General features: G+C 38.5%; 1 protein-coding gene across 1 annotated transcript; it reads left to right on the top strand.

The window, feature by feature from the left end:
- The first annotated feature begins 6,560 nt into the window (after nt 1-6,560).
- On the top strand, nt 6,561-17,965 carry LOC143877076 (lysine-specific demethylase JMJ13-like). Its single transcript, XM_077378824.1, has 11 exons — nt 6,561-6,874; nt 7,619-8,003; nt 8,142-8,298; nt 8,380-8,599; nt 9,384-9,437; nt 9,520-9,599; nt 9,696-9,973; nt 10,120-10,524; nt 10,646-11,058; nt 11,211-11,474; nt 17,167-17,965. Exons 1-11 carry the CDS (start codon nt 6,872-6,874, stop codon nt 17,497-17,499), a joined length of 2,592 nt encoding a protein of 863 aa, XP_077234939.1. The 5' UTR covers nt 6,561-6,871; the 3' UTR covers nt 17,500-17,965.
- The last annotated feature ends 282 nt before the right edge of the window (nt 17,966-18,247 follow it).

The raw sequence follows: 18,247 nt of genomic DNA, 5'->3' as shown, positions 1-18,247 counted from the left end.
GTTCTACCGGTATCAATTTGTCTTATAACGAAGAGTAAATAAAAAGTTGAGATGGTTGACCTTGAAACTCAGTAAATTTCCCTTCTCCTTTCTAGAAGTATCAATTTTGCCAAATTTCTAATGTAGTTGCTTTCGGTGCAATTCAAGGGGAACCTAACGTTGTTGCTCAAAGTTAATAAAGGAGAATTTTTTTGCAAAAGAAGTCTCTTACTTTGCCTTATTTGCAAATCCAGCATTGCCATCTATTTGTGACCAAATTACCCATGGTAAATTATTTTTACAAATAAAATGACCAAAATCTATATTATAGAGAATTTATATGTTGAGAGTCCGTATAAACACGTAAAGGTGGTACTGGTACAATAAAGGTACCACCCTTGAGATTTGATCCAACAACAGCTCCTCAAAAAGTGACCTGCTGTTGGATCAAATATCAAGGTTGGGATGCTGAGTACGTGTTCATAAGGCCTTACATCATATAAATTCTCATATGTTGAAAGAGCTTATAAACATTGAAAGTCATAAAGGTTGTACGTAAGAAGTACCACTCATGATATTTGATCCAACAGCAGCTCATCGTTTTTTTTTTTTTGAGGAGCTCCTGTTGGATAAAATATCCAAGTTGGGATGATGGGTACGTGTTTATACTGCCCTTCATCATATAATCTCCTTCATCATATAATCTCTCCTGTATTATATACTAAATGTCTTTCTTTCATTTGTCATTTCATTTCATTTCCTCATGTGTATCATATACGTGAAGCCCATCATTCTACAACACATATTTTGATACGGTAAGGCCCATCATTGTTAACTAACCAACTTCTAAGCTTTTAGAGAAGTTGGTAATGTAACTAATGTAACATGGTATCAAAGGCAAAGGTCTCAAGTTCAAACCTCCTGGATAGTAAAAATCCACATGCTCTGGTGGTTTGAGGGATATGTCCTTGCCCTTCTCCAAAAGCTTAAGCTTTTGGAGAAGTTGGTGAGTTAACAATCATTTTACTCCAATGCATAGTATGGGTGGAGCCCAGCATTGTACATGTTTTGATATGATAGGGCCCACTATCTCTACTCAAACCCATGCGGGCCCAGCATTTTACACAAATGAGAGGGGCCAACATCTCTACCCAAATCCATCATCCCACAATTTTACAACATGTTCTAATAAGGTGGGTCCCAAAATTTTACCTCATGTTTTGATGGGGCTGGAAGAGAGAAAATTGGTATACTTTTATAATTTTCCAAATTAAATCAAGGTTTTAAATTGATTAAATTTTTCGTCTTTTCACCTGTAAGGTTATTCTTGTCATGTATGAGTAAAAAAAATCTACCATGGGTAATTTGGTCTCAAATTGATGACAAGAATGGATTTGCAAAATCTAGCAAAATTCACTCAAACATAACTGACTCCATTTGTAAATTGTCAGACTAGAAGACTGCTTTTGCAAATAAGAAAACTGCGTAACTTCTTTTTGAAAAATCCCAATTAATAAATACATGGAAATACATCGGTGAAGCTACAGGTGAAACCATGCTCTTCTTGTGGTTCCACCCACACCAAGCATGTGGTTGTCTAAAACCGCAACAAGCTTCTCCTACCACTCCACATATTGATCACTTAAATAATAAAGAAATACCACCTCACTTCTCAACCATATTCCCTTAATGAAGGATGCATTTAGGGCATGTTTGGCAACACTTCTCATTCTCGCCTAAAGAATCGGGTCGAGTGATGAGAAATTTTAGAAACGATTATTTATCGCTTGGAGGAATCCTACTTTTTAGTCGAGAAAGTAGTAGAAATTTTGGAAATGGACCTTAGCGGGTCACGCAGCCGAACATGATTTTTGAGAATTTTTTGGCTTTCGTCATCCTCCACCCCTAAAAAAGGGAGAAATCCCGTAAAAGAATAGTTGCCGAACACGCCCTTAGATTACCGGAATCAAGAATCGGTATCCTAATCTGATTCATATTCCTATCACCTTGCAAACAAAATAGGAAAAAAATTAAAATAAAAATTCAATAAAGATTTTATTCTAACCATGTTCAGAATCAGAATACCACCTACTGAGCGGGAAACAGATTCCAACATTTTTGCCCATTTAGTTCTATCCTTGTGTCATTTCTACCAGTTTATTCCATTCATTTACTTGAACCAAATGCTGAAATCAGAATAGGATACTGAATCCCAATCTGATTCCGAAAAACCAAACGCACCCTTAAGTAAAACACTCTCAATTACGTCACTAGGAAAAAAAAATGAATATTTTATGATGATTTGTTAGCAATGAATTTCAAAATAAGTCAGTAAAAACATAATTTTTTCATATTAAAAAACATTTAAAAAAATATAAAAATATTATCCAACCGTATACATGAACATTTTGAGTCGATTTTTTGAAAATCCGTCTCTAATAATATTTTAGGTGACGGATTTTAAAATTCCATCATTAATTTTCCATTAATGGAGTTGGAAGAAATTTCAACCTGTGAAAACATTCTCTTGTCGTGAATTTATGGGAACAGTCTATTAATCCGTCACTGAAAAGGAATTGACTTAACCACTCTAACAGACAATCCTAGCCATGCAATTACAGAGCTTAAGTGTGGGCTATCATATTTTTCTTAACCATAAATTTCCAAGCCAGTGATCAAATGGTAGACTTATCCAATCGAAGGACCCTACTAAATGAATGGTTTAGATCATGGAGTGGGCCAAAACTCACTCTTTTTAGAGTATCTTATCTAACTTTACTTTTCCTCAATCTTAGCTGCACCATCCTCCATAGATTAGATGGAATCTTAGTTGAAGGAATACTGAACTTTTCTTTTCTTTTTCTTCGGTTGGTAAACTTGGAGCAACATGTGACGCCCACGTTGCCACCACTACTTCCTAACCAAGTAAAAAACTATTCCCTACTTGCCAAATGAGTTAAAGATAAAGAGATTTTCTATGCAAAATTCAAGAATATTTTATGATACCTCATTGTTATTGGTGGCTAGCTTGTTGTACCACTTCTCTTCTTGTCTTTTATATTCCATAGTTTTAGATTAATGCTATTGTTATGATAAGCTCTAATGATTGAAGCTCAACAACTTTTGCTTCTACTTTAGTCCCAATGTGAGTCCAGGAGTATACTTAAAGTGGTGATATCTCATTGTTTTCTAAATTTATACGTCAGCTTAATAAGAAAAAAAAGGGTTCCGTTGAAACCAACCAAATGCCTATTCTTCCCCATTTCCATAAAAAAGTCAGCGATTTTTCGTTTCCTTTCCACAATCTGAAAACCAACTGAACAGACCCTTAAGAAATTAGTTGGTAACTCCACCCTTTTTCCATGTAACAACTGCCCATTTTTTTGGACACCATTGCGTAGGTCTGATTCTTTTACGATAGACTGATTTATGTTAATGATAAATTAGTCTGGAAATCTAAGTCATACCCAATGGCTATTGGGTTTATAAACTTTCAGACTTTTTTGGAAATGGGTATCAGCACTTTTGGCCATCTAAATTCTTTGATTTTAACCCTAATTTTTTATTAATGATATAAACTAGGTGGGTCACCTGAATTTATTAAAAAGGGTTGCTTCAGTCCTTTGTTGGAGACCCATTTCACTTTGATACAACTGAAAGGATTGACCTGTGTGTGTTTCATATAAATACTGAGCTTTTTCACTTCGATATATACCGTGAAAGTTTTCTCTGTCATTAATTGAAGCAGTTTAATTTATCGGCTTCAACTAATTATAATCAAAACATCTCCCAACCTAAGCAATAGAATGAAGCATGCCTACAATTCGAAAATGGAGCCTGGGGTTTGGCAAATTTGGGCCATTCAACAAGTTGGTCCTGTTTGTGGTCTCCAATAGAAAAAATACCACGGTAATTAGGTGAACATAACTATCTAATTATAGAGTAATTATTCGATCAAAGGGCATAGAAACCCCTAAAGGTGGTACTATGGAAGTACCACCCTTAATATTTGATACAACAGATGCTTCTAAAAAGGCGAGCTGCTGTTGGATAAAATATCTAGGATGGGATGATGAGTACGTGTCTGTACATCTTTTCGTCATATAATTTCTCCTAGTTATATAAAAATTTGCCTGATCATATGGATATCTCTAGATTTTAATTTGCGGTGTGCGTGTAGAGTCCAGTATTTTTTTAAAATTACAGTGGAGCCCACCTTCATAGGATGATCCAAACTGTTCATTTGTTAGACCACAACATAAATAGGAATGTAAATAGGATGTACTCCGTAATCATCTCCATAGGATGATCCTATACAGATTGGAGGGTTAGGATCATCTAGGAAGTGAGTTTCGTGGTTAATCCTATTTACACTGTGGCCCAACAAATGAAAGGCTTGGATCATCATATGAGGTGGACCCACTGTAGTTTTTTGAATAATACCGGACTTCATGTGCGCACACACCATATAAAGTCTCTCAATATATCTCGAGCAATGATAAGTCGACCCCATGTATCTTAAATCGACTCCCATATAGGACAGTGTTGAGAGAGAGAGAGAGAGAGAGAGAGAGATTTATCACTGCCCCATATGCCTTACGTCTTTTATTAAATAGGAAGAATTATCTGATCAGCAATTCAGCATATATACTTTAGGTATGTTTTAGATAGGAAGTTGATATATTCGCCCCTTTTACTTCCTTGGGGCACCCCTTGTGTGTGGGGGGGGGGGGCGTAGTGATGAATACACTTGAGGGGCCTGGACAAAGGAGGTGATATCACTTAAGATAGGGAATGGGTGCCACTAACTGTATAATTTCCTGGGGGACCTTTCACACACACACCCCTTCCCCCCCGCATCACGTGCACACCCCCTTATAACCTGATTTGACATGAAAAGTGGGCAGCTTTCTGTCAAATCAAGTTATCAAGGGGGTGTGCAAGTACTGCAGAGGGTGAAAATATCATCACCAATAAGACAATCTGCTGAAAAGTGAGCTTGTGTGGCTGTTCTTTCTTACAGGAGTCAGCCGCGAGTTGCCTTTATGCGAAATTCTCTAGCAAATCCCTTGTATTAATAGGGTTTTATTTTTATTTTTATGGGTCTTGTATAAATAGGGTTGTGCCTGAATGAAGCATGAATTCTCTCTACCTTTCAATCAAGGCGATGATGTCATTTCAAGGATTTAGATAAAGAGAGCCCTGATTCTCCTTGTCATTTGGACTTTTCCAGTTTACTCTTTTGGTAATAAACCCTGATCCGCCTATGTAAGCTAACAAGGAGCTTCTGGTAATAAAAGGAAATCTGAAGGACTCTTTTGTCACTTCCTTAGAAAATAACAAAGATTTCCAATCTAGCCCGAGTCAAAGTCTAGGCTTGAGCAGTTGAGCCTAGCCGAGACTTTGTGTACGAAAAGACACTTTAGCCGCCTGAAACTCGTTTTCACAGACTGAGAAAAGTGTCTAATCATTAGACGCGTTACAAAAGCAAAATCATCAACCGTATAAAAACCGCCCAAACCAGAAACCGTCAAAAGAAAACCACTTTCCCGTTCCGTTCCAGCCCACAGTAAAAACTCTAGAAAAGCCACTCTCCGTTGCCACGTGGCGGATTTATGTACGTCGATTAGCCATCTTTCGGCCACGTTTTGGCTTCCGTAATTCTATAATCAGTCTAGGCTATAGGGCGGGATTTCCAATTAACTGCCAGCTTGTATATTCGTATTGGTATGGTCACCCCTTTTTCGTTATTCCGGTGCCACGTTTGGTTGCCGGAATTTTTTTGATTCTCGGAAGTTTTGTGGAATTTCCGCAGGAAAACCACGCTCAGTTGGTGGGCCCAAAATAATCTCAGGAACCAAAATAACTCTGCACGAAATCTTAGGAAAAAATATACTCTCTAGAACCAAAAATAAGCTTCCATAAGAATTTTTTTCTTCCCAACAGTTTAAGCAACCAAACATGAGAATTTTTGTTTGAATTTTTTTCCCACCAATCTCCCGGAAAGTTTTTTGTTCCACAAAAACCCCAAGAACCAAAAAAAAAATTCCGGCAACCAAACGGTGGAAAATGCTAGTATCATACGTGCATGTAGAGAAGCCTATAACTCTATAAGAAGCTTGACCTGGACCCACCACGACAAATCAGCATGAGATGGATTTGGAGTTAGGAATTCATTATTGATTACAGTCTAATAATTAATTAGTTGACTAAAAAATGGAATTTGAATTCAATGATCCGAACCGTTCATTTGGGACCAATCGATCGTTATTTTCATGATCTTAATGCTTGAAATTGTAGCCCGTGGACTAAACGGAACGGGAAACACCCTCCGAAATAGCAGTTACTTAAATAGATTGTAGTCATATTCGGGGTTATTTTGGTAAATTTACGTCAGTTTCTCGGCGGGGAAAGAAAACGAAAATGAAAACGGTAACCGAAAAAAGCGTTTCCGTCACCGGCGTTTGGTTGAACCACCAACAACTACCGCTTTCCTTTCCTTTTTGTATTGCTTCTTTATTCTATCACTATAAAAATCTCCTCTCAGACTCTCATCCTTTTTTCGGTTTTCTAAGCCTCGCTTCTGGATTTCGCACTATTCACCCTTTTTCTTGTTTTTCCTTGCCGGGAAATCTCTTTTTTTTTTCTTTTTTTTTTGCAGTCCTTCGGCCGTTTTTTTGTCTTTTCTTAGAAGAAACCTTCGAATTTCCCGGCGTTTTTTTACTTCTTAGAAGGAACCTTCCGATCTCGGTTGCTGACGTAGCCGGATTTCTTAGCCGGAGGGTAATGCGGTGTTTTATGAATCTGCAATGTTGGAGATCGTTTTCTAGGGTTCTTGTTTTGGAGGATTTTTGCACTTTTTGCAGATTCAATAGAAAGCGTTCGTTAGGCAATGGTATGTTAGTTGAAATCTTTGGTTTTGTTTGCTATTCTTTTCGTTTTCCTTTTTTCCCTTGCTTGTTTCCTTTTTGTATGAGGTTTTTGTTCGCGGTTATTTTTTTTTGTTGATTTTTGGTTGGATCTTGAAGGCATTTCTAATTTTATTTACAGACTTTATGACTGTTGTGGATTTTGTGATTACAGAAGAAATATTTGCCTATTTTTGTCTAAAATTATCAGTTTGCATTTTGACTTTGATCTACAAAAACTAAGTGTTTTCATGGGATCAACATTGTGAAAAATAAATGACTTCATGATCGAGAAATTTTATATTCTGTATACACATGAATGCTTCCATGATAGGCATTATAGACATATTATGGGATTGAGCCTGGAGCTCAATTGGATGGTGCTCTGTGCCTCAACCTTGATGTTGCAGGTTTAATTTTAGCTTACCCATCAATAAGGAGAAAAAGAAAATTTCTTTATGCATTATAAATTATAAGACACCCAATTGCATTTTAGTCTAACTTATCAGTTAACATATACTGTACCCAATTATGTATCAAGAGTGTAGCGGTAAAAAAAATCTTTTTTTCTTCTACTGTTTTTCTAGGAAAAGAGGGGCAGGGTAAGTAAGTGTGATATTGTTTACCAAAGCATGTTGTAAGATGTTGGGATAGCAATTTTGATGATTTTGAGGTAGTATGAATTTGTAGTCTTGGCATGGACTTCTTATCTAGTTTCACTTGTTTGACAGGTGGAAGGAAGAGAATGTTTGTCCATAGAGGCTAAGAATGTCCTTGAAATTCTGAGGCGTAAAAGGTTGGAACGGATGAATTTGGGGATTGTGCCTGAAGGAGTAACTGTTACTAATATGATGGCCAGAAGTGGAGGGGATGCTTTAAAAGCTTCATCATCTTGTGGAATGAGATTTTATGGAAATGCGGATGCGAATTCTCGCATCAGTGGTGCTTCTAATGTGAAGGATATGTTTTCAAAACGCAGAGTGTATAAATTTGACACAACTGATTTAGGATGGATAGATACAATTCCAGACTGTCCTGTTTTCACTCCTACGCAGGAGGAATTCGAGGATCCTTTAATTTATCTGCAACAGATTGCACCCCTTGCTTCAAAATTTGGTAAGGTTTTTACTGTTTAAGTTGATTTATCCGGTTCCATGCATTCAACTGAAAATAATGCTTCTAATAGAATTGTCTTTCAACTGTGATGTTTTCTGTCCAAATACATGGAACTAAATCCAAATGCTCAACCTTCAGGTATGTGCAAAATTATATCCCCGTTGAATGCTTCTGTCCCTGCGGGTGTTGTATTGATGAAAGAGAAAGCTGGCTTCAAGTTTACAACTAGAGTGCAGCCTCTACGGCTTGCAGAGTGGGACTCAGAAGATAAGATCACCTTTTTCATGAGTGGAAAGTAAGTCATCATTCCAAAATGAAACACAATTTCCTGTCTTCTTAGTTTCTATAGTTGGTGAATATTAACGTGATCTTTCAGAAATTATTCATTCCGCGATTTTGAGAAAATGGCAAACAAGGTGTTCACTCGAAGATACTTTAGTGCTGGATGTCTTCCTGCTAAGTACTTGGAAGAGGAATTTTGGCATGAAATAGCATGTGGCAATACAGAAGCTGTTGAGTATGCATGCGATATTGATGGCAGTGCATTTTCATCTTCTCCTAACGATCAACTTGGAAAAAGCAAATGGAACTTAAAGGTGTTGATTCTTTTAGCATTTCATGCTATTTACTTTTGTGCTTTTTCTGGTATAAATTCTCCATCTGTACTAAACAGTGTTGAAGTGCACCTGACTTTGAGTGTAAACCAAAATTAGATTTCTTGGCAACCAATTTTCTGTGTATGGGAACACATGAACATAACTTCAATGTGGTCATCGTATGTTCCCTTTTTGTCTATGTTTCTTGAAGATTTAAACCATGCTGTGAGTACTTGGTGGCTCCATTGTGACCTGGTGGTCATAGGTTCGAGTCACAGAAACAGCCTCTCTGCAAAGCAGGGGTAAGGCTGCGTACATCTAGCCCTCCCCACATCCCGCAATGATAGGAGCCTCGTGCACTGGGCCTCCCTTTTTTGTGAGTACTTGGTTGTTACCCGCCTGCCACGTCTGGCCATCTTATTCCATCCTAGGATTTTTATGTTCTCATATATGTTTTCTCATTTCATTTGTTGAAGGCTGCACTGTTTTATTTTGTACCTCTTTTATCCGTACCACAACCACTATAGGATACATTCTCATCCTTTTAGGGTACCACTTTTTGTTTGCATCGGTTCATAAATGAAGGGCCTCATGAGCTTGATGTGTAGTCACATGTGTGTTTTGTTTAATATTTTCCTTTAAGTTCTTATTTTCCAGGTAATGCTGACAGTTTCTACAGCATCTAGCTTGCTTGAACTAAATTGTTCTTATTTTCCTTTAAGTTCTTTCCACTTGTATCTCCTGTTAATTAATGGATTTACTTTATTGTTTATTGTGATTTCAGAAATTCTCACGGCTGCCGAAGTCTACATTGCGTCTGCTGGAGACTGAAATTCCGGTACTGGGATGATTCCTTAAGCTTTTTGATATTTAATAGCAGTTGTAATCTGTCATTCTTAAACATATTAGGTTCATTTCAGGGAGTCACATATCCCATGCTCTACATTGGGATGCTATTCAGTATGTTTGCATGGCATGTGGAGGACCATTACTTGTATAGGTATCTATTATTGTTCTCTTGCGTTTTGGTGTCATTTCTCCATTGTTCTTACTGTTGAGATGCATTTTATACATCTGGTGTTTTGTGCACTAGCAGCATCAATTATCACCATTGTGGTGCATCCAAAACTTGGTATGGGATTCCAGGTCATGCAGCTCTTGAGTTTGAAAAGGTAGTTCGGGAGCATGTTTACACTCGTGACATTCTATCCAATGGAGGTGATGATGCAGCATTTGATGTACTTTTGGGAAAGACGACCATGTTCCCACCAAATATTTTGTTAGAACATGGTGTCCCCGTCTATAAAGCTGTACAAAAACCTGGGGAGTTTGTTATCACCTTTCCTCGGGCATATCACGCTGGATTCAGTCATGGTAAGATGGTCTATTAATTATATTGGTTTTTTTTATCTTCCTCATTTTCTATAATGTATTGTTCCATAATTGCCTGTTCCTTGCTAAGGTAAAATTTGCCACCTGCAATCCTGTTGGAACTTACTTTTCTTTTTATACAATTCCAGGTTTTAACTGTGGCGAGGCCGTGAACTTTGCAATTGGTGATTGGTTTCCATTGGGTGCAGTGGCTAGTCAACGTTATGGACTTCTTAATAGGATACCCCTCCTTCCACATGAGGAGCTTCTTTGTAAAGAAGCAATGCTGCTTTTTAAGATATCGCCAGTTCCAGAACCCAAAGATTTGGTTCTTTCGTCAACAGACTTGATTTCTCAACGTTGCATAAAGGTTTCCTTTGTGCGTCTGATGCGGTTTCAGCATTGTGCTCGCTGGTCAATCATGAAATTAAGAGCATGCACACACTTTTCCCCAAATTCCCTAGGAACTATACTATGTAGCCTTTGCAAGCGTGACTGTTACTTGACTTACATCAAATGCAACTGTTATATGCATCCTATCTGCCTTCGCCATGGTAATTGTTAGTTATTATTATTTTTTCTTTGGACTTATTTAGTGCCCTTATTGTCTATTTGATATTTGGATTTTTTTTAAAAAAAATTGATTTAGTCTGATACCCTTTTCATGTAATTCAGAGATTGAGGCAAGGGGCTGCTCATGTGGCCATAATCGGGTTCTTGTTGTGAGGGAGGATCTTATGGAAATGGAAGCTGCATCCCAGAAGTTTGAGCGGGAAGCTGGAATTTTAGAGGAGGTTCAACTTCAAATGCAAAGAGGTGATGACTTGTGTCTGAGGCCGAATGTGTTGTCTTGCATTGAAGAAGGATATACTCCGTATTGTGAGATAAAATTTGAACTGAACCCTGAATTAGTGGAACCAGCTCAGGGCCTATCACGAAGTCCATCTTGTGTTTCTCATTGCCTGCCTCTGCTGAATAATGGGAAAGTATTTATCAAATTTGATGCGGCAGAAGCTCCTCTGCCTTCTTCAGCACCAGCCATATGTTCTTCCAGAGGGTCAGATGGAATATCTTCCTTGCATGATGATGTAAGCTTTTTGCATTTTGAAGGTTTAATTTGGACATACTCGTGTGTTCTGTGTGTTTCTTACCATTATGTACTAACTGGAACACGGCTTTTCTATTGTAAGATCCTGCTCTTTTCATGACATAAATTCTTTCCTTAAATTTCATTGTGCAGAGTAACAATGGAAAGACCTTTCCAACTAAGGGTTCTGAAACAGTGCCAACCTATGCACATGATTCTTCACAACCCTCTACTTCTTATACCAAATGCTCAAGCGCCAATCAGGACTGTTCTTCTGGGGCGCAGGTCAAGCCTACTGGAGCTCAATATAGTGATGACTCTGATACTGAAATATTTAGGGTTAAGCGTAGATCCACTGTGAAAGTAGGAAAAAGAACATTGGAAAACATACCGAACTTGAAAGTTCCTGAACAACAGGTATAATTTCATGTTCTATATATTCTCTTTCGAATATCTATCCCTGTTTGTGACAAGTTCAGTCGTACTGTCATCATAGATATGATAATATGACTATTATTTCAATTTTGCATAGTTTGTGCATTATTTGTTTTTGTTCCTCCTTCATTAGTTTGTAACCCATGATATTCCTCATATCGGATGGTGCATTTCTAATGACAGCAAGACCACTGGTCATCTGCTTTGAGGCTGGTTCCTACTTTGCTGAAGAGGTTTACTGTCTGTAAAGTGCAGCTGGTTACACTATGTCTTACGTGCTTCTCATGGTCTCAGCCTTAGTTACCGGAAGCTCTCTAGTTAGGTCAGAACCTCGCTTTAGAAGCTAAATTCTTTTCACTTAAGAAATTTAGCAGAAGCACGCTTGCTACACGCTTCCCCTAAATGAATATAATAGAGCACTCAAAAAAAAAAAAAAAACCCTAAACAAAATTGGTAAAATTATAATTCCTAAAACTTGTAATTCTCATAAGCCTGAAGTACTCTTTACTAGTAACCCTATCCTTCCTACTTGACCTAGTATATCGTTATCTCTTTGTATATTGTTGTTTTGTTCTCCGTCTACTTATTAACTGCCTCGTGTTGTTGTCTGATGGTGCTTCCCATATGTTTCCTCTTTACCTTAACTGTTTTGCTTCCCGTATATTCTCTTTTTTAGACGCCTCGCTTCCTACATTTTCTCCATTTTAGACACTTGATGCAGGATGGGTACAAAAAGATTACTATACGTGCAGCTTTGATACCAAGTTCATATAGGACAGGTTAAGAGAAAGGATATCTTAGGGTCTTAGGCTCAGATTTGCGTTGGTTAAGCTGTGAAAATTACGGGAACAGGTCTAGAGGGGGTTTGAGGAAATGATAAATATGGATTGCTGTGATGGGCTATCAAGGTTAACAGGCCTGGACAGTTCTGAGAAAGTTTGGTAAATCTGGGTTTAGTCTAAATGCTAGGAGGTTGAGAAGTAGTATAGGCAATTGGTAGGAAAACTGTGCAAGACTTGGGTGTGAACTGTAATAGATTTAGGTGGACTGTAGGGATCTAATGGACTGTTACAGTTGATTTGTGGACTGTTATAATAGGATTGGTTGTGATGGATGGACTGTACTAAGGTGATCTGTTGAATATGAGTTGTTTATGATGATAGATGGGGTGGAGGAGGGTTGGACTGTTTGTGGAAGGTTAGGACTGTTGGGACTTTGGGAGTTTAGGACTGTAATAACTGTTGGGACTTTTGGGACTGATGGATGATTATGGTGGCCGATTGAATGAGGGTGAGTTTAAACTGAAGTTAAGGTTAAGACTGCAGGTATAGGTTCAAGGTAAGGTGCTTAATGGATTCGATTGAAGGTTAAGGACTGGCAGGGTCATTCAATGGTGGGACAGTCCACTGGGATGGACTGTAAAGACGCAGTTGTGCTGCATGATTTAAATCAGGGTACTGGGTTTGATTAGGATGAAAAAAAGTAAGGGTTCGTAGTGAAGTTTTGGGTCTGTAATAAAACTGGGTAGGGATTCTTAAAGAGTTACAGGATCTATAATGATTCTAGAAGGTGAGGGCATTGGGTGTAAGGTTATGGAGAATGGTTGTGAGGGTGTATGTAAAAGAGATACAATTGCAGCAGTCTGAAACTGAAAGGGTTTGGGCGTTTGATCCTTGATCAGAGATGACTCGGCAATTTTAGGGCAAGACGCATATTGAGGCCCTCCTAACCCATCAAGTAGAAGGCTTGTGGCTAGTCGACCGCCTCCCACTCTTCCACCTAAGAGTACAACCATGAGACCACCTATTGGTAAATCGAATGTGAGCTGTGGACTTTTAGGATCCAAACCACAAACTATGATGTTCAAAATTCAAATATTTCAAATGTGGTGAACCGTGTCACAGATCATCAGATTGTGCACGTCGGACATTCAACCATGAGAACACCCTAGCAGAGCAAGTAGATGATGAGGATGATGAGGATGATACAAATGACCTGCCTCTCACGGTCGAGCACAATGTGACCACACTGGGTGGGGATCATGACCGGGGCTGTATGTGCTATTCATTGAGTAATGATATCCCCTAAGGTACCTAAGTCGGATCGATGGTTGCAAAGTAACATCTTCCACACCACTTGTACATTGGGATGAAAAATTTGTACCGTCATTGCAGATGGTGGGACTATGGAGACTCTCATCTCTCAGTTGATGGTTGATCGATTGCAATTGAAGACGGAAAAGTTAAATCGATCATACAACATCGCATGGTTTCAAGGGTGGAGTTAAAGTAACTATCACGACATGTTGTCGTGTGAACTTTTCCATCAGAAATGTTTATGAAGATACAGTTTGGCGTGACGTTGCTCCACTAGAGGTGTCATATCTTGTTGGGCCACCCTTGGCAGTATGACCAAATGACCACCCATGATGGGGGGAAGAATACTCACTCTTTTTTTTAAAAGGTAAGAATACTCACTCTTTTGTGAAGGACGACATGCGAATAAAGCTAAATCTTGTAAAGGATACTCGTAGGCTGTCAAGGGATATGTCTACACACAAGATGGTTTTACCTTAAGAAATGAATTGACACTATTCCTAAATCGATCTATCTTACTTCAAGGATGCGTGCATAGAAATGAAGATCATCTTAGTCCTCATAGACAAAGAAGAGACCGAGAGCTCCAATTTCCCTACGTGATATACAACACTGCGTTGATCTCATCAAAGGCATTAAACTACCACACTTACCCCACTACCGTTTGAGCCCTACCATGCATGAGGAGTTGCATGGACAGGTCTGAGACTTGTTGAAGAAGGATCTCATTCAAGCTAGCCTGAGTCCATGTGCAGTACCGACACTTCTCATTCCCAAAAAGGATGGGACATGGAGAATATGTTTTGATAGCCGCTCTATCAACAATATTACTATCAAGTATAGGTTTCTCATACCTAAACTTGATGACATGTTGGACGTATTGAGTGGTGCATGTCTGTCCTCCATGTTCGAGGACATGTTGGACGCAGAATTCATTCCCTTCTCCCTCGTGGAAATGACAAAATAAGTTTTTTCCCTATGAATTTGAAAGTGTAGACACCCAATTTTTCCGGCTCCCACTCCAAGGAATATGATTTCTTGAAACAGGTACCGCATGAAGTTAATTGCTATTGTATTTGATTATTCAGTGGTTAGGTTTTTTCTTATTGATTGATTAGAACTGTGATGTTTTCTCAAAGTTTCCTATTGGATTTAATATTCTCTTTCCTTTCTTTCTATTTCACTAATTCACTTATTGTTGCAGGAAACTGCTCTCTCTCTCTCTCTCTCTCTGTTTTTTTTTTAAGGAAGGCAAAAATTTTGCATCTAAGCTGCGGTTGACCCTACTACCTCAAGGTTGAGGTACAAAACTTCCACCAGCTGAGCTAAAAAGCCCAACCCTGAAACTGTCCCTGTATCTAGATATTTGGAAATAGCCGTACCAGACAATTAAATCTTGGCACACATGCCACATGGGCAGCGGGCTAATTAACACTGACAATATATTGAAACACCCTCATCTTGTTGAGCACCCTTGAGGAGAGGGTAGGCCTTATTTCTTAAGGTTTATTATCACATTCATTGAATTCATCTCGGGGAGCGAGGTGAGGTTTCACAAAATGCATGCTCTACACGATGAGCAGTAGATTATTTGGTGGAATAACCAAGCAAGTTGGAATTGGAAGCTGCATTCATGATCTCTAAACTATATGGGGTTCTTTGAAGTACCTTAGTTTGAACCCTCAGAATTAGGACCGGGATGGTGACAGTGTGCTGAAGAGACTAGCCTGGAGCAAGGACTGAAATATATTATATTCTTTGTTCCACTTGTATTCTTTCTCCTAGTTTTGAAAACCCACTTATTTCATCCCCAGATTTCTTGAGGTTTATCATCAAATTCATTGAATTCATCTCTGGGCAGTTAGGTGTGATTCACAAAAGCATGCTCTACAAAGTGAACATTAGATAATTTGGTGGCAGGATAACCAAGCAGTTGGAATTGTAAGGTGCATTCCAGATCTCTTAAATATATGGAGTTCCTTGAAGTACATAAGTTTGAAGTTTGAACCCTCAGAATTAGGACTCATAATGAAAGTGTGTTGAAGAGACCAACCTGGTGGGAAGGGCCGTTGGTTTTGCTTTTCTTTGTTCCAGCTGGAGTAACTCTCCGAATCTGGAAAACCCACTTACCTAACCTTGAGGATTGTAAGGTGCATTCCCAATATGTAGATATGGTTCATAGAAATCTCTGTGAATGAAGCTAATAAGTAATGGGTCATTTGGTTGGTTGGGAAGATGTTTGCAAGGTCTATAGGACAGGCCTGACTGGCCTGTAGAAGTCCTAAACCTATCCATTTGGGGGAAATGGTGGTGGTGGGTTATTTGTGATTGATCAGCTATGGCATTAGATCTTTATAATGGACTCCTGGAGACATTTATATTGTAACATTGATTGTTTCTGAAGACGTGAATCTTTCTTTACCAAATAAAAGGATGGAAATGTGTGTGTTACTTGGGTTTATTATACTTGCCCATTTTACTTGTTCCATCAAAAGATGGTCTTCCAGAAATTATCATGCGCTAAGTTCGGTATGTGTATCTGTGTTCGGGTTATTTCTATACTGTCTTCCATCGAGATGGTTTCAGCTATGATACCCAGATATGGATAATGGACACAAGCATGTACACAGACACAGGACCAGCGATACAACTCATCATTTTCCCAAATGCAGGACATGGGTATGGATACGGGCATCCCATGCCATGAGATGAGACACTAACATCTATAAAGAAAATATTATCAAAACTTAACTAGACTTAACTTAGACGATAAAATTAGTAATAAACTTCAAATAGCATTTGTAAGACACATACTCAAAGTTATAATTGCAAATATAAGACATTAACAAGCAGAAAAACATGATAATTAATTTGGGCTACTGATATTTTCACTACCATGTTTTGATAAAGAGACAAACTCAACTTTTCTTTTCCTTATTAATTGTCTTCTTAGAGCTTTAGGTTGGTTAATAATAAAATTCATGAGCTCGTCTTATTATCAAAACATGATAGTGGGAATATCAATAGTTTTAATTTGAATAGAGGCATATGCTTAAAACATGATAATTATTGGACCAACAGAAGTATCAATAAAGTATCCAGGTGTCGTGTCTAACACACAGTATGTTAGCACATGGTATGTTAGACCTCTCGAAGTATCTGAGTATCATAGAAGCAATTATGTGCTAAAGTTTGGTGTTTGCAGCTCTATGGCTATGTTTCTTGCAACCCAGGCCAGGTTTTGTGTTTCTATTTCTGTGACTTATATTCTGTTCAAGTTCAGGAAGTATATTGTGACTGTAACTCCTGGTCCATCTGTTTCCAAATATTACATTCCTTGCAGAATGAAAAGATACAGTCTGTGTCTTTTCATGTGTTAAGCACTATCAGTTTACCATCTGGTGCCACATAATGTTTGTCACGTCTCAGCTTGGTTACAGACAATTATTTTTTTGTGACATAGGGTTTCCCCAGAAGCATTGAATCCTCTTGTCCCTTTTTTTATTATTTTTTTAAACCTCTTGTCCTCCTTTTCTCCAGGGAGTATGCAATTAACACATGCATCGTCTTTTCTTTAGGTTCTTAAACGGCTGAAGAAGCACAATCAAGGCAGGCGCGAGCAATTGGTATTGTCAGACTCCATAAATGACAAGCCTGAGTGCCATTTCAGCTCAGTGGTCCACTCTAAAGAAGCCCCAATTTCTGCTCCAAATACGGCATGCGAAGGAATTGCTCCAATCTCCTTCAAGTTCAAGCCACAATCAACAGACACAAAGCTGGCCAAGGTCGGGGATGCATCAAAACCGAAATCACAAGAACAAGTCAGAAAAGATAATTTTCAGCATAACATTGTAAAGTCTGTAATCAAACCAACTCCTTTTGAGATTGGGCCAAAGCATCCCGAAAGTTAGAGCCCGTCATTTCCCAGTAGTGAGCAGTCCGGATTGAAATGTCGATTGCCAGAAAGTGAGGGAAAATCCAGCGGGCCATTAAACTGCTAATTTCATTTATAACGGAAGCTCTAACCACGAAAAATAGAAATTGACAAAGGGGGGCGGCAATTAACAGGGTGAGTTTAGAAGACTAAAAACTGAATTCTTTGTGTGGGCCTCAAATTCAGGCTCTGACACCGCGTTCTTCGGATTCTTCGGTTCTCCGCCGGGGCTTTTTTCATCTTTGGCAGGGGACCTAGCAAGCAGGCAGAAAGAGATGTGCTTAGTTCAGTTCAGATGTAAATGGTTTGCCAATTCTTTTGAGCAAGTGGTATGCCACTCGTCTCAATGTCATTGCTGCTTCCCTTCAAGTTCTTTATTCTTTGTAACACAGTCCTGTACTTTGGACTGCTGAATAAAAGCAGAGAAAATTGCTCTTTTTATCTTCCTTTTTTTGTGGTTGTTTCTTTCTTTCTAGACTGGTTTGGACAAATGTGGCCGCATATGTGTATGGTAAGTATAGGCTTGGATGATGTGCAAGTCATCGAGGATGTATGCTGCAGCCTTTCACCTGAGTTTTCCATGCAATGGTGCAGGTTAAGGTTATTTCTCGGCTTTGCCTCTGTTTTTCCGTTCTGTAGAATATAAAAAAAAAAGAAGAAGAAGAAGAAGAAAGAAGCTGAATTCTTCAACATTGACTCATTCCGCCCGTTCATTTTATTTCTCT

This window comes from Tasmannia lanceolata, unplaced genomic scaffold, assembly GCF_043159265.1.
Source record: "Tasmannia lanceolata isolate RefF3 unplaced genomic scaffold, GAP_Taslan_0.1 ptg000005l, whole genome shotgun sequence".
NCBI classification, from domain to species: Eukaryota; Viridiplantae; Streptophyta; class Magnoliopsida; order Canellales; family Winteraceae; genus Tasmannia; species Tasmannia lanceolata.
Note: the sequence above shows the minus strand (reverse complement) of the source record. Positions and strands in the feature narration are given on the sequence as shown.

Coding starts and splice junctions, on each gene's coding strand:
- LOC143877076 (XM_077378824.1), top strand. Junction 8,600..9,383: donor AAAGCAAATGGAACTTAAAG/GTGTTGATTCTT, acceptor TTGTGATTTCAG/AAATTCTCACGGCTGCCGAA. Junction 9,600..9,695: donor GAGGACCATTACTTGTATAG/GTATCTATTATT, acceptor GTGCACTAGCAG/CATCAATTATCACCATTGTG.